At 53.5% G+C, this 15,265-nt stretch overlaps 2 protein-coding genes across 2 annotated transcripts in view; one reads left to right on the top strand and one right to left on the bottom strand.

The window, feature by feature from the left end:
• LOC114053689 (6-phosphofructo-2-kinase/fructose-2,6-bisphosphatase) overlaps positions 1 to 7,865 on the top strand; it is a 14,525-nt gene extending 6,660 nt beyond the window's left edge. The window contains exons 8-13 of the mRNA XM_027876808.1: positions 1,098 to 1,244; positions 1,980 to 2,084; positions 2,705 to 2,834; positions 4,343 to 4,405; positions 5,368 to 5,432; positions 7,313 to 7,865. Coding sequence (XP_027732609.1) covers positions 1,098 to 1,244; positions 1,980 to 2,084; positions 2,705 to 2,834; positions 4,343 to 4,405; positions 5,368 to 5,432; positions 7,313 to 7,372 — 570 coding nt within the window. The 3' untranslated portion in view covers positions 7,373 to 7,865. The remainder of the gene's footprint in view (positions 1 to 1,097; positions 1,245 to 1,979; positions 2,085 to 2,704; positions 2,835 to 4,342; positions 4,406 to 5,367; positions 5,433 to 7,312) is intronic.
• A 1,397-nt stretch (positions 7,866 to 9,262) lies between these two features.
• The window catches only part of LOC114053679 (melanoma-associated antigen D2-like), a 7,219-nt gene continuing 1,216 nt past the window's right edge, over positions 9,263 to 15,265 (bottom strand). The window contains exons 3-13 of the mRNA XM_027876799.1: positions 15,133 to 15,248; positions 14,686 to 14,776; positions 14,185 to 14,328; positions 13,964 to 14,027; positions 13,467 to 13,546; positions 12,822 to 12,916; positions 12,181 to 12,260; positions 12,029 to 12,071; positions 10,498 to 10,560; positions 9,786 to 9,900; positions 9,263 to 9,654 (exon numbers count right to left, since the gene is read on the bottom strand). Coding sequence (XP_027732600.1) covers positions 9,391 to 9,654; positions 9,786 to 9,900; positions 10,498 to 10,560; positions 12,029 to 12,071; positions 12,181 to 12,260; positions 12,822 to 12,916; positions 13,467 to 13,546; positions 13,964 to 14,027; positions 14,185 to 14,328; positions 14,686 to 14,776; positions 15,133 to 15,248 — 1,155 coding nt within the window. The 3' untranslated portion in view covers positions 9,263 to 9,390. The remainder of the gene's footprint in view (positions 9,655 to 9,785; positions 9,901 to 10,497; positions 10,561 to 12,028; positions 12,072 to 12,180; positions 12,261 to 12,821; positions 12,917 to 13,466; positions 13,547 to 13,963; positions 14,028 to 14,184; positions 14,329 to 14,685; positions 14,777 to 15,132; positions 15,249 to 15,265) is intronic.

Below are 15,265 nucleotides of genomic sequence, written 5' to 3'. Positions count from 1 at the left end.
TTTTTTCTTCCCTCATTCATTCCTCCACTTATACCATTCTTCCATGCCTCCTTCCCTCCTTCTCTCCCTCCCTTCCACCCCTCACTCATTTGCTCCCTTCTCTACAGCCTCCTTCCTTCAGTCATGCCTTCCTTTGCTCATGCGTTCTTTGCCTTGCTTCATTCCATTCTTCCTCTACTAATTCTTTCTTCTCTTTACTCCCTCATTCCTTCCAGAATGGCTTTATTCCTTTGTTTGTTCCCTCCTTCCTTCACTTACAGAAACACAGAAATGCACATTCTAAAGCTATGAATGCACTCAGTGCTTCACTCCTGTCTCTCTCCCTTCTTCCCCTGCCTCTCCCCTTCCCTCTTTCATGCCTCATCATCTTGTGCTGAGGATTGTCCCCATTTCCCAGGCTCAGGCCTTCCCTACCATGTGCCTGGCCCAGTGTGGTAACTTCCTTACTGGGCTCTCTGCTTCCCGAGGACCCTCCCCTCTCTAGGACAAAAGCCCTAACACACAGCTTGGAGCATGCCACCCCTGCTAGAAATTCTCGGTGGGTCCCTACTGTCCCTTGAATAAACCCCAGCTCCTCAGCCTGCATTAAAGGCCCCCAGTGTAGCTGCACCTCACTGGTCTAGCCTTATTGCCTTTTTTTTTTTTTAAGCTTTATTTCACTTTATCCCCACCCCACCCCCCACTGCACATTCCAGCCTAACTGGACTGCTAACAGTTTCCCAAACTCAATAGTCCATCTCTCAACTCCATCAACCCCTCAATCTGTAGCTTCCTTAAAGGCCAGACCTCCTACCTAACACTTTGCTGATTTCTCCCAGCTGTTAATGCTTTCTCTCCTCAAATCACTTGGAATTTGCCTCTCTCTGTGCACACAGCATCCTCTAGATAGAAGAGAAGCACGGTTCAGGCAAGGACTGTGTCTCCTTTGGACCCTTCTGTCCCCAGAATTGAGCACAGCGCTTTGCACAAAAGTAGACATCTAACTAATGAGGGCTGAATTGGATTGAGTTGCACCAGACAGGGTTTCTTCTGATATGTCATAGCAGGCAGGGCCTAAAGAGAAAGTCTCCATTTCCCTTCTCCCTGTTACTTTGCAGTATGCATACACCTTAGCTAACTTCATCCAGTCCCAGGACATCAGCTCCCTGAAGGTCTGGACAAGCCACATGAAGAGAACTATCCAGACAGCTGAGGCCCTGAGGGTCCCTTACGAGCAGTGGAAGGCCCTGAATGAGATAGATGCTGTGAGTGAGTGAGGGATGGATGGATCGATGGATGGAGGGAGAGATGCAGGGAGGGAGGGAGGGAGGCCTGTCAACTCAAGAGGATGCTACTGGGGGACATGGCCTTGTGAGACAAGAGGGATAGCCTAATAAGGTCCCTGAAGACAGTAACCTTCTGGGAAGATCCTAGCATGCACAAACGTACCATCCCCCAATACACATTCATACATGTATGTACATAGACACATACATACCACAGATGCATATATACGCACGTACCATAAACAGGCAGAAATTAACATGCACGCTTCACAGACACACTGAACATGGCACATGGCTATAGACAGGCCAGAGACACATGTGCACAACCAGAGCCAAACACAAACACTAAAAGCACACACAGATACTGCAGACACACACACACACACACACACACACACACACAAAGCTATGGCTATGCATACCTGAATACAGACACTCTTATGAACACTATTAGACACACCCACCCCACAGACTCACACACCTGTACCAGAGGTACACACGTATACACACACACACACACACACACACACACACACATACAGACTCTCCAGAAGCACACATGTATATTCCCCCAACGCATGCTGAAGCTGGAGATGCAGAGGGAAAGCAGACACTCACAAACCCTAGCATGTTCAAAACTATTCTGTGCATAGCTGCATGGGCCCACATCCCAGTTTACCTGGCCCAGATCTCTTTCCTGCCGCCGCATTTTAGGGTGTCTGTGAAGAGATGACTTATGAAGAGATCCAACAGCATTACCCAGAAGAATTTGCACTTCGAGACCAGGACAAATATCGCTACCGCTACCCCAAGGGAGAGGTGAGGGGGCACCTGCCAGCCCCAGTCCCAGAGCCCCAGGGGGAGCCTCCTCGGCTGGTTTCAGGCCCCCCAGATGCCTTCCACTCACTCACTACCTACCCTGAGACTCCACCCACAGTAGGCCCCTATCTGGGCTGCAGTGGCCCAGGAGAGAGAGCCCATGATCAGTGAAAAATGGCCTGCCTCAGGTGGATGAGATACAAGTTCCACATGGGTCCAGGCCAGCTCACTCCCTCATCCCTAGGGCATTTGGATTCCGAGGTCCCTAGGAGGCTTCCCGAGGAGGCTGCCTTGGCCAGTGGAGTGAGGGAGACACCAATGCCCTCTGGAGCTTTCCTTCCCCTGATCTCACACCCTGCAGACCAGGGGCATCAGACTCATTGTACTGAGAAAGAATCTGAGGAGCAGGGGTGTGAGCAGTGGGTTTGAGAGGGGTCGGGAAGGACTTTCCCAGAGCTAGCTGAGGATTTCAAGGACAAAGACCGGAGCAAGAAGCCATGCCTCCCAGGGACACCTCCCAGGGACGCCCCCCCAGGAGGTCCTAGCCTGCCTCTGGCCTGCAGGTGGGTTTCTGCTCTTCCCCTCTCTTGCTCATGCCACAGTCTGTCTCTCCCTTCTAGTCCTATGAGGACTTGGTACAACGTCTAGAGCCCGTGATCATGGAATTGGAGCGTCAGGAGAACGTGCTGGTGATCTGCCACCAGGCTGTGATGCGTTGTCTCCTGGCCTACTTTCTGGATAAGAGTGCAGGTAACACCAAACATCCTGTCCGGGCCAGAGCCCAGGCACGGACTGGCCCACCCTGACGTGGGTGCGGATGTAGGGAGAGCGGCAGGGCTTGTAAGGGGAGACCAGAGGCACTCACCAGGTGGAAGCAGTCCTCAGTGAACACCCTTAAATACAAAGCAGACACAGTCAGTGGGAGAAGGCCTCCATCAGTCTGCCATGGTCCTAACAGTGGTTTGCTTAGGACAAGATACACCAACATTTAATTAAAAAAAAAAGATGAACAGACCTCTACTAAAAGAGATGGCCCAGCATTATTACTAAATGCCATTTGCAAAAAAGATGCTGCCTACACGGGAAGCCTTCAAAAACATGGAGCAGGCAAAGCCTAGTGCTATGTAGGGGTGGAATGTGCTTTATCTGTTAAAAGAGAAGCATTATTGCAAAAAAAAATGAAGGGGGGATGGCATGACTTGGAGGTGTGCCTGGGTTCTCAAAGATGATGCCAGTGGAATGCATCCTTTGGCAGCTCTAAGAAGGCCAGGCTCAGCATTCATCTGGGCATCTGTTGGCCAGGCTCGGCCTAGCTCAGCTAACCAGAGGCCACAGCATCTTGTGGCATCCTGGAAACGGACAGCATGCCAGAGTGGGCAGGACAACATACACAACTCTGAAACTCCCCAGCCCAGAAGTGACCCTGGATACGTCCCTCAGCCTCAGTTTCCTCCTCTGTAATGGAGATAATATTCACAATAGCCACCTTAACAGATTGCTATGAGGAAATCATTTTATATACGTTTAAACAGTCGAGAAATGGGAGGTTTGGGTTCAAGTCCTCTGGAATAGACTGGTCGAGTGACTCTGGTCAAGTCACTGCAGTTCTCAGGGCCCCAGGCCACTCTGTAAGACTATGTTGCAAAGTAGGTGCCAGTCTGCATTGGCACAGGGAGTCTCCTCACCACAGAGCTCCCTCGGCCAGTCCCTAGCCCTCACCCCATCTAGGGATCCTTCCATGAAACCCATGTCTATGGAGCTCCTCCCTCCAAGGTGGGTGCAGATCTCAGCCCAACTGCAGCCTGTCATCCAGATGGATTCTTGCCGGACCTTCTCCTCCCCATCCTCCAGGGAAAATCAGGGCCTCCCTCCGGTTCTGATAGCATGCGGGCTGGCCATGCTATCCTTTAGGCTCACTTAAGGACAAGGCCACTTGTGGTCTTACGCTGTGGATCTCTCTTTGTTCCGTGGGTGGCCATGGCCAAAGAGTTTGTCACCTAGGAGCCAGTGTGCTTAGGGAATCGGTCCTCTGGCAGAAACAATCTGGTAGCAAGCAGGGTTTGTGCAGTCCCCCCACGTGCCTGAGGGGCTCCACCAGTGTCCCCAGCCCCCGAATGATAGGCTGGCATGTGCTGTTGGTGGTGGGTAGACAGATGGCTGAGGGAGGCGCTAGGGGGTGGGGGAGCCGAATGGGTGGAAAGACAGTGGATGGACAGGTGGTCTTTCCTCTGGCCGACCCTTTCTTCCTTCCCTTCCAGAGGAGCTGCCTTATCTCAAGTGTCCCCTGCACACAGTACTCAAACTCACCCCAGTGGCTTACGGTGAGTGCCACAATGTACCCCACCCTGGTTCCCAATGTATGGTAACTGCCACCAACTTTTTCCTCCCTACGCCCAACACCAGACAGTGCAGATCACAGTGGGAAGGGATGCATGGAGTCGCCCAATGCTCTTCTCCCCCTTCCAGCCATATGCGTACCCATTTTACAGACAGAAAGACTAGGGCCCAGAGAAATGCAGGAGCACCCCCAATGCCACCCAGCAAGTCAGGAGCAGAGTCCAGGCCTCACGGCAAGGCCTTCGGAGTCCTGGCATCACTAATACTTCAAGCTGGTACCCTCTACTTCCTGGCCCTTTCACCACTCTCACACATCTGCCTGCACTCCTCCTCTCAGTGTCTTCCCAATTCTTGGCAGTCTGGCTTCCAACCTCAACATTGCCCCAGAACCAAAGGCTCTGCTCTTCTCATCACTGCAAAATTGCAAGAGCCGTTCTCACTCCTCATCCTTGACCTCTCTGCAGCCTCTGATGCAGGATGGCCTCTTCTCCTGGCCCCACGGGCTTCCTGTTGGCCATCCTACCCGCCTGCCTGCAGGCTCCTTCTCAGGCTCCTCTGCTGGACCAGCAGCGTGTGTCCCCATCCCCTAAATGTGGGCGGCCCTGATTGCTGTCCTGAGCTCCCTTCTTGTCTATCCTGTTTGCCCCTTCCTGCTCTCTTCCATCCACCTCTGCCTCTCCCCCTCCCTCCTCTTTCTCCCTCCCCCTCCTTTCTCCCTCTCCCTTCTCTTTCTCCTTCCCTTTGTCTTTCCCTCTCCCTTCTTCCTCTCCCTCTCTCCTCTCCCCCTCCCCTTCCTTTCTCTGTCTGTCCCTCTCTCTTCCTTCCTTCTATCTCTCTCTCTCCCTCTCCCTCCTCTCTCTCCTGAGCTTGGTGACCATTCAAGACCCTTTCCATTTGTGAGTGTGGTGGAATTGAAGGGTTGTTTTCTCCCTTCCCCCATTCTCAGGTTGCAAAGTTGACTCCATTTACCTGAATGTGGAGGCGGTGAACACCCACCGGGAAAAGCCCGAGGTAGGTGGGCAGGCGGCGTATGGCCCCGGGGCTGCTGCCCCCCATTAGCATCAGGCTGGGTCCCTCCCCACTGACATGGGAAGGCAGCACCCCGAGGCGGGACACGCTCAGCCAATAGGAGTTCCGGCAGATCCTTCACTGCGGCCACAGCCTTGACTCTGCCTCGACTGCCAGTCAGCCACCCTGTTATAGTTCAGGGCCAGGCCAGCCAAGGGGGTGTGGAGGAGACGAGTGGGGAAAGCCTCAGATGGGCAACTTCAGGGCCATGACCCGAAGCCCAACTCAGTTTCCTAATTCCAGGCGGGATCTTGCAGCTAAGGGACATAATGTTGCCATTAGGGGTGGGAGATGAGTGGGGGTGGCGGTACTACAGTAGATCTTACCCTTCTGCTGGATCCTCAGTTTCTTCATCTGGAAAGCGGGCAGCTAGCTGGGTACACTGATCTCGAAAGAGAGATCTCATGGCCAACACAGCACCTGTGTCTGCTGTCACATTTCCAGGGGAGAGGCCAGAGGGTGTCCTCCTCTCTCTGTCAGGCCTCAGTTTTCTCATCTGTGTTAGTCAGACCCGGTCGCTAAGTTCCTTTTGACTCCAAGAATCTATGGCTGTTACTGGCGGTTGGTCGGAAGAACTAATGCCTCGCGCCCCCGAAACAGAACCGGCCCTATGTTGGTCCCATGTCCAGCCTCCCTCTCTTCCTACGTGTCTCCCCTTCCACGAGCTGCAGTAATCCAGGAAGGCTTCACGGAGGGCTGGCCTTGGAGCTGGGCTGGCGATGGGGGCTATCACCTGTATTTTTGTCCTCCCTCTCCCGCCCCACACCCCTCCATCTGCTCAGCTAGCCATGCTCCCACACACAGGAACTTCCACCCTGTTCCTCTGGCCAGCCCCCCACCAACCAAACAGCCCTACTTGGAAGAGCTGAGTGAAGCCCTCCCTTCCCTGAACGCTCAGGTAAACCTCCCTTCCCCTCCCTTGGCCCAGGGAGTCTCTCTTGGGGGGCTACCACTCCACTCACTTCCTCCTGCCTGACTGGTTACAACCTACTGGCTGGCTTCAATAGCTCAACCAAGGACGTGCTGAGGGCTGGTGGTGGTCCCAGCGATGCAGAGAGGCAAGGAGCAGAGAAGAGAGGGGGTCAGGAGGTGTCTGTCCCTCCCATTCAGCCTCAAGGCTGACGCATAACAAGCATTTGTTAGGTGCCTACTAGGAGCCAGACACTGTGCTAAGCACTTTACATTTATTATCTCACTGGAACCTCACAACAACTCTGACAGGTAGGTGCTGTTATTGCCCCCATTTTACAGATGAGGAAACTGAGGCAGGCAGCAGTGAAGTGACTTGCCCAGGGTCACACAGCTAGGAAGTGTCTGGGGCCAGATTTGGGCTCAGGCCTCCCTGACCAGATCCAGGTGGCTCTATCCATTGTGCCACCCAGCTGCCCCTAGTCAGCACCACTAATAAGCAGAGCTTTCTCCGGCCACTGCTGTCCTCACTGCGTGCAAAGCCCAGTGTTGGAGGAGTGGAAGGTGCCCCTAAGGAGCTAGTGAGAAATCAGGTCAGAAATGGCCCTGAAGGCCAGGGCATTCTGTCCACAGTTCTAAAGCCTGGCCAGCTTCCTCTGGGCCAGAACGAACCGGGGTCACAGAATGTCAGGACTGAAAGAAAGGTACCCGAGTTGAGTACAGCCCCCTTGCTTCACCGGAGGGGGGCGGGGACGGGACGGGACGGGACACACGACACTGAGGCTGAGAAAGCAGAAGGGAAAGCCCTCGCCCAAGGTCCCACAGTAAGATAGCAATAATCAGGCCAGGATCCAGGTCTCCTAGGTTTTCAGTCCAGAACTCATCCTATATTGATTGCCACCCTCTTGTTTCAGAACGTGGATGTCACCCGTGAACCTGAAGAAGCCCTGGATACAGTGCCAGCTCACTACTAAGCATCTTGGGACAGGCTAGAGAGCCACATTCCCTTCTCATTCCCACAGCCAGAGGCTGGCCTACCCACTAGCAAAGGGATCCACATCTCCCATCCAGTTTTCCAGTCTCTCAGTTGAGCAAAGACCAAAGCCAGGCCCTGGTTTAGCCACGTTGGTTTTGGAAACCAAGGCTGATCAGAAAAGGGGGTGGGGGCAGGGGGGAGAGGCAGAGAAGCCAATGATACAAAAGGGTAAGGAAGAAAGATAGCCAGTAACATTGCCCCCAAGCAGGCCCTTGCCTATACCATGTGGCCGCCGGCACTCAGGATTCCCAGGGGCACAGCTAAGGACTGACCTCAAGTCCACTGGGCCTCTCAGAGATGAGGAGTGTCTCTAGGCACCCCCAACAGTTCACATGCTGAAACCAAAGCAGTTGATGCACCCCTCCACGTGGACTTACCCTGCAACACAATAAAATCACCAAGTTCTCTGTGTGTGGGGAGATCATCTGAAACGGTCAGCCTGCTTAATTCAACCCACTAGCATTTCTGGAGCACTTTCCATGGATCATTCTGAAACAAGACCACAATACTTGCCAGCCAATCACAAGACAATCCAGGGCTCTCATGGGGGGCGTGGGGGAAGGGCCAGGGGGACGTCAGTGGGCCTTGGAGTCTCCGTCCTCTAACAACGCTCCGGCCACTGGTGTCCATAATTACCTTAGACCCCCCAACTCCTTTGGGAACACTGGCAAAATCCAGCCCTTATTTCTCCCCTCTTGCAAATACAGAGTTGGAGTGGATTATCCCCACGGCTTCTTCCTTCTCTGAACCAATTGAGGTCAGATTAAACAAGCCCTCGGGAAGCATCCAGCTCTGGAGGGAGCGTCCTGTGAACTCCCCCACCATACAATCAAAACCACACAGTTCAAGGCCACATCACGGTCTTGCAATACATGATTCTACCTCTGCTGGAAAAGCCAGGAGGCCTCGAAGCCAGCAAGACCTGGGCCCAGCCCCACCCCCAATCCATCTGTGTGACATTCCCTTGGTGTTCTAAAAACTCCCTGTCTCCGAGTCACAGACCACAGTATCCCAGGTCCAGTTCCCACCTCTACCTGTGCTTGACTGGCTTAGGAGCTGGCTGCCAGCTCCCTCCTGCCTCCTTATTGAGGTAACTCAAGCTAGCTGACCCCCAAGGCCCAGGGGCAGCTAGATGGCACAGTAGGTAGAGCACTGGGCCTAGAGTCAGGAAGCCTCATCTTCTTGAATTCAAGTCCGGCCTCACACACTTACTAGCCATGTGACCCTGGCCAAGTCACTTCACCCTGTTGGCCTCAGTTTCCTCATCTGTCAAATAAGCCGGAGAAGGAAATGGCAAACCACTCCAGTATCTCTGCCAAGAAAACTCCAAAAGGGGGCCATGGAGAGTCAGACACGACTGAAATGACTCAACAGTAATGGGACGCTATCTAAGTAAGGCTGAGTCTTTCAGCATACCAGGAGTCTGGAAGCTATTTAAGCAAAATCTTAACAGCGCCCAAGAATGTCAGTTGTTTACTTGTGCGGGAAGAGGCCAACCATTTATTAAGCTCCTACTATGCACCAGGCACTGTGCTTTCCAATATTACCTTGTGACTTCCCCACCACCATGAAACTACAAGGCCACAGTCCACATCTGGGAACTTCAGTATAAGCAGGACAAATACACACACCTGGACAATCTGCTGGGGCGGGGGCGGGGAGGATGAAGACTGGGTCGTGTCTGTGGCTCCAGGGCCAAGCACATGCTCCCCTCCAACCGCCACCTCTCTGAGGAGCCCAGCTCCTTAAGGCCAGGGACCTTCGGGGGAGCCCTCATGCACAGCGCTCCCAGGGGCAGGCCCAGAGGCGCACAAAAAGACCACGGAGATCAACTTGCAATTTTATTGGACCTGGGCTACAGAGGGAATAGGGCCTAACTCATAGCTACTGTGCACACAGCTCGTGGAAAACGATGCTTCTTGTGCTTTGGGACAGCCACCTCCACGGGGCACTCGCCTACTCCAGGAAACCTCCAGAGGCAGAGGCACAGGCTTCGGCCTCAGCTTCAGCCTCCGCCTCGGTCTCAGCCGAAGCGGCGGCAGCAGCGGCGGTGGAGGCAGAGGCGGCGGAGGCGGAGGCAGAAGCGGAGGCAGAGGCGGAGGCAGAAGCGGAGGCAGAGGCAGAGGCAGAGGCGGAGGCAGAAGCAGAGGCAGTTGCCGCCTCTTCCCGAAGGGCTTCATTGTATTGGACCGCCCAGCTCCGAGGGTCCCTCCTTTGGATCTAGGACAAAGCAGAGGTGGTCACCTGTCAGAAGCCAAGGAGCTAAGCAGCACCAGGGCCCCCTCTCCTTCAGGCCCAGGGGAGGAGAAGCTACTGATCTCCCCCACCTCAAACCCCACCCATGCTACTACCTTAGCCACGAAGCGAAGGACCTGCATCTTGCTGGTCTCTAGGAAAGCTCTGGGTCCCCAGAGGAACTCATACTCCTCAGGGTCAGTGTAAGGAATCCGGTTGTACTCCAAATACCTTGGGGATGAGGGAAAATAGAGCCCTCATCACCAAGCTTGGCCTCCTCCCTCCACCCAGACTCCCAGGGACAAAGGCCTTCCCCCATACATATAGGGTTAATCCTCTTTGCAAGCTTCCTATGATCTCGTGCTCTCACGAGCTACACGGCTGGAAGGACTGGATGTGTACGGTCAACTGAGAGACAGTGGGGCAAATGCTTCTGCCCCCCTGTGATTGAAGGACCTCACGGGCTTTACTGTGCGGTGTGTGGTAAACAGCCTGGCCACGCTCTCTGCCGACTGCTCTGATCACACCGTTCTTGCCAGTCAAAGGGCGAGGGGGATCTCTGTGCAAGCACAAGGCCGCAGAGGGAGACCAACAGACAACCATGGAAACCAAGAGGCTGATAAAGGCTCATGCCCCAAGATTCACAAAGCACTTTGCCCACAATTACTACGTAAGGGAGATAGAGCAAGGTTTATTATCCATCTCTGACAGCCCAGAGACGGAAAGAGACCTGTCCAAGGGGACCCAGCTCTCTGAACCAGTAGGAAAAGCGGATCTGAGCCCAAAGCAACCTCCCACAACACAAAGCTCAGCACTGCTAGGGCTCACCTCTGGCGGACAAATTCATCGGTGACCAGCTGCTTCACATCCCCAAAGAGTGGATGTTTTTTGCTAAAGACAGAAGAAAAAGCCATTCTAGCTCATGCAAAGGAATCATCTGGGCAGCAAAGTCAGAGACAGAAAAGAAGCCCTTGAGAGAACTAGGGAAGCCTTAGGGAGGCTTTGATCAGCGCCCTAAAGCATCCAAAGGGATGCTGCTACTGCTGTTCAGTAGTTCTGGTCGTGTCCAACTCTTCATGACCCCATGTGGGGTGTACTGGAGTGGTTTGCCCTCTCCTTCTCCAGCTCATTTTACAGATGAGGAAACTGAGGCCAACAGGGTGAAGTGACCTGCCCAGGGTCACACGGCTAGCGTCTGAGGCTGGATTTGTACTCTCAGGCGTCTAGCCACGGCAGCACTCCCTAGCTGCCCTGGGAATAAAAATTCAGGCTTGTTCTGCTAGGATCCCCAGAGCAGGGTCAGGAGCAGTGAGAATCGTAAGGAGGCAAACATCAAATTCGCCTGAGAATAACTGAGCGGATAACTCAGTGGCAGTGAGGGAGGTCTCTCGGCAGAGCTGCTTTCAGAGCGCACTCCTCGCCCCGGGAGGGATGGGCCAGAGGCCCTCGAGAGTCCTTTGCAATAGTTAAGACTTATTCCCGTTTGACCATAATGCTTACGATTTATTCCTGTTTGATCACTGTGATCGAGGATTTGGAGCTGGAAGGACCCTTCGCTCAAGCTGTATGCAAACAAGTCTTCCCTCTCAACCAAGTGGTCCGTGACCTCTGGCTCAGGGGAGCCTGCTGTGTGCCAGGGCAGCCTTTTCTACCTAGGGGCTGCTCTAATTATTAGCCTTAAAGCACCTGGGACTTCTTCCTAAGCTCCTCAATCTCAGAATGAACAAAGACTCCGCTGAGGTCGCCTGGTCTGACCCACTCCTAAAGAATCCTTCCCAGCTTTGGATCTATGAGGCCATGAGATGAAGGCAGAGACGAAGGGGAAAATCCTGTATGCACCAAAGCATTTACAGCAACACTCTTGGCAGGAAACAAAATCCAGGGAACTGCTGAAGAAACTAGGGCGTGGTAACGAAATACAATATTACTCTCTGAGAAAATTAATATGAAAATATTTTTAAAATGTGGAACCTTCTCTGAACCTCAGTTTCTTCATCTATAAACTGGGGGGCGATAACACTTACATCTCCCACTTCACAAGACTGTTGGAAAGTAAGTACAGTTCCAATGGGCGTCCTGGTGCTGGAACTCAGTGAAGAAGCCCAGGGCTGGATTTCATTCTTACCCTTGGCCTGGCCTTCTCAGCACAGCTAAAAGGATCCAAGGGGTTGGGGGAGAATACCCAGTCTCAAGAGGTTTCCATATCAACCCCGAGCACTGTCAGAAACAGGTCAGCCTGCCTGCCAGCCTGGTGGGGGGAGGTGGGGGCAGGTGGGGGCCAGGAGACTAACAAATCCTATCCATGGGGAAAGGATGACCAAGAAAAGAGAAGGGAAAGTATTCAATCACTACACCGTACTCTGGGTTAAGTCGCATCTTCCTGAGCATGTCCCAAACAACAGCTGTTGAAGAGAGACAGAGAATAAGAAGAGAGTGGGTAATTAGGCGCAGGTTGGTTCCTTTAGACCCCATTCTCCCTCCCTCTCGTAGGGGAGGGTTGGGGCTACTTACCCTCCTTGGCAGAGTTCCCCTTCATGAAAATGAGGCTCAGGATCACCATCAGAAGCCCCATCTTTGCTGTATCATGTTTTCTGGAAGACAAATGGAGAAGGCTATCACCTTCATGGGAGGCTGATTTCCAAGGGAAGCCTTCCAACGCCCAGCGAACCAAAGAGAGTCTCCACCCCTACCCTTTGTCTCTCCAAGATCTCGGGGCTGGAACCCAGTCCTCGTGCCTCCTAAGCAGCAGCTATGCCAATTCACTATGCAATCTCAGACAAGTCACTTGTGGGCCTTAGTCTCCTCCTCTGCCCAACGAGCGGACTGGGCTAGACTCAATCATCTAGCGTCCCTTCCAGCTCCAAAATGCCCTTTCTAGATCTGACTGGAGTTCTGCTCCTCATTGCCAATCGCCCCAGAGTACCTTCCCCTCTTGGCACTGAATAAAGCAGGAGGAGTGAACCCTGGGGCACTCCTGAGGGCCCTTCTTAGGTACAAAGGCCAGGCCAGGGGCCTCACACCAAGTCCTCTCACGTATTTCCTGTTCAGGACAGTTTCCCCCTAGTTTGGTGTCACGAGCCTGAAGGAACAAGAGGTCCCAGAACTCTGGGAGTGAGTATGGGAGAAAGGAGGTAAGGGGATCTCCCTCTTACGGTCTCATGCAGTCATATTCCAGGGGCTCCAATTTGTTAAGGAGCACATAAGCAGGAGCTTTGTCATCAATCTCCTTCAACTCTATTCCAAACACCTGTCAAAGGAGAGAAGAGGGATTGGATAAGAGGGAGATGGGTAAGATCCTAAGAGATTGGAAACTGTGAGAAACATGGGAAAATACCAGCAAGCAGCATTCGCTGAACCCCAATGTCAGAGAATGAGACAAGATGGGGTATATCTAAGGGCAAGGGGTCAAAGGAGCTCCAACTCTCAGGACTAGAGGACTGGAGGACTAGAGGACTGGAGGGGAGAATAGAGCTGCGCCTTGAAGGCTGGTGGGAGGCTGGGACAGAGCTGGGAAGCAGAAGGGACTCCAGGCAAAATGCAGATGGATGGAATTCAGGGTGAGGGTGGCCGCAGGAAAGAGGACACAGACCTGGACTTACCATCCAGATGCCCTGAGGAACTCGGGCAAATGAGAGAAGAAAAAGAGGGGCATCCGCTTGACATGCTAATGCGGGGAGGGCTGAGCATCCCATGAGGACAAGAATCCAGGACTGTAGTCCCCCCCCCCATCAAATGAGGGGAAGATTACACTGGATATTCTCCAGCTAATATCTGATGATTTGGCAGCATCCACTGACCTGCTCCAACATCTGACCAGCTCGGCTGATGATCTCCGTGGTCATTTCCTTGTACTCTTTAATTATAGTGTTCACAATGTCTATGGGGAATAAGGAACAGCCACAGCTCCAACTTCCTACCCACCAAAACCGAGATCTGCCTAGAGGCCCCTCCCATGGGCTCTCATCCTCAGCCTTTCCCCAGAATTGGACATGGGTTGGTCACTTCTGCTGTCTGGCTTTTCATCAAACTGTTCTTTCCTAGTTCTCCTACAACCTGTCTGCCCCTTCAACCTCCTTTACTGGATCTTTCCACAAGGCACTCCTAAGACAAAAGGGTATGTATCTCTGCCCTGCTACTCTGATGAAGTGACGGGGAAAATCTAAACCCCTGGACACAAATGCAGGCCTGAAGTCTGACAAGCTGGGGCTATTTCCTCTCAGGGGCAGGGAGCAGCATAGCTGGTGAAGGCAGGAAGGATCCTGGGAGCTGAGCTGAGAGGGTGCACATCACTCACCAGTTCGTTTGATGGGCACTTTTGTCTGATCCTTCACTAGCAGGTACTGGACTACCTCACAGACCTGGGGAGAGACAGAAGGCTGTGGCTATCAGAGGAAGGGGAAGGGAAGAGGGGGAAACTGAGATGACAAAGCACCAAAAAAATGGAGAAGAAGATTTTAAAGACAGCAGGCTGACAGACACGTTGAGGTGGAAGACAAGAGAAAGCCCAGCTTATACCTTCTTTTCAATCCTGGACTGAGTCCTGTACTGCAGGCTCCTCAAACCTGCCCCAGCAACCTCCTCCTCTTCCTCATCTTCCTCATTAGGGTAGGCTGGTCTGCTGGTCTCATCTCCTTCTTCATCACTGTTAGACTTCTCTACCTGCAGTGGCAAAAAGAAAGAGAGGCGATGGACTTCCCGACTGCAGGGAAATCCACGGAGTTGTCCTTGCCTAACGGGAGCTGGTGAGTCATTTCCCGGCTGGAGGTGCTGGTGAAAGGAAAGACTAATGACTGAAGGCAGGATCAGAGACTGCTCAAAATGTACTCCCTGGAGGCCATGAGCAGAGCACCAGGACAGGTTCTAAGGCTGGTTCTAAGGTACAAAGAGGGAATCCTCTGACAGATGATGCTCTGGGGTTGGAAAAAATGACAGGGCCAAGGAAGAGGGCTCTCTTTCCTTCCTGAGGACTGTGCAAGGGCCTTGAGTGCCAGGATGAAAGGGTGGGAGGAGACTCACCTCTAGAGGAACCGGCACTATCCTGCGTGGGCCTCTCTTCTTTCTCGGTGATGTTCTCCCCACAACTGCATCGTGATCCTGAAAGCCACCACTGAACCCAACCCCCAGCATCTTGTTAGAAGGATCCTCCTTACATCTACGCACGCCCTTTGTCAGGGCCTTCTCACTAGCCACAGCCGTACCACTAGGTGTCTCACTAAGCCTGTTCCCACGGCCTGAAGCCTAGCTGAAGGTCCGCCCATCCCTCTCTCCCCCACTACGTTCCCCCAGTTCGGTGAACGAGCACGCGCCCAGATCCCAGCGGCCCCCGCACCAGTATCTCCCCTCTTCCAGAAGCTCCCACATTACAATTAGCTTCCTCCGGTCTAACTCCCCCTCCAGGGCCGCATCCCTCTTCTCCTGCGACCGCCTGCTTCCCTGCATCCCTCCCCCATCTCTCGATCGTACCTCCTTCCCCCTGCCTCTTCCAGAAGCCACCAGGTTGTACCGCCACAGGATTCCAAGGGTCTAGCTCCCCCTATCGGGCCGCCGGTTCCCAAACCTTCCTCGCCTAAGCCCCGCCCCTTCCGACCCCGCCCCC

Source organism: Vombatus ursinus, unplaced genomic scaffold (genome assembly GCF_900497805.2).
Source record: "Vombatus ursinus unplaced genomic scaffold, bare-nosed wombat genome assembly UNPS02004179.1, whole genome shotgun sequence".
In the NCBI taxonomy this organism is placed as follows: domain Eukaryota; kingdom Metazoa; phylum Chordata; class Mammalia; order Diprotodontia; family Vombatidae; genus Vombatus; species Vombatus ursinus.
The sequence above is the reverse complement of the archived record's forward strand: the minus strand, read 5'-3'. Positions and strand labels throughout refer to the sequence as shown.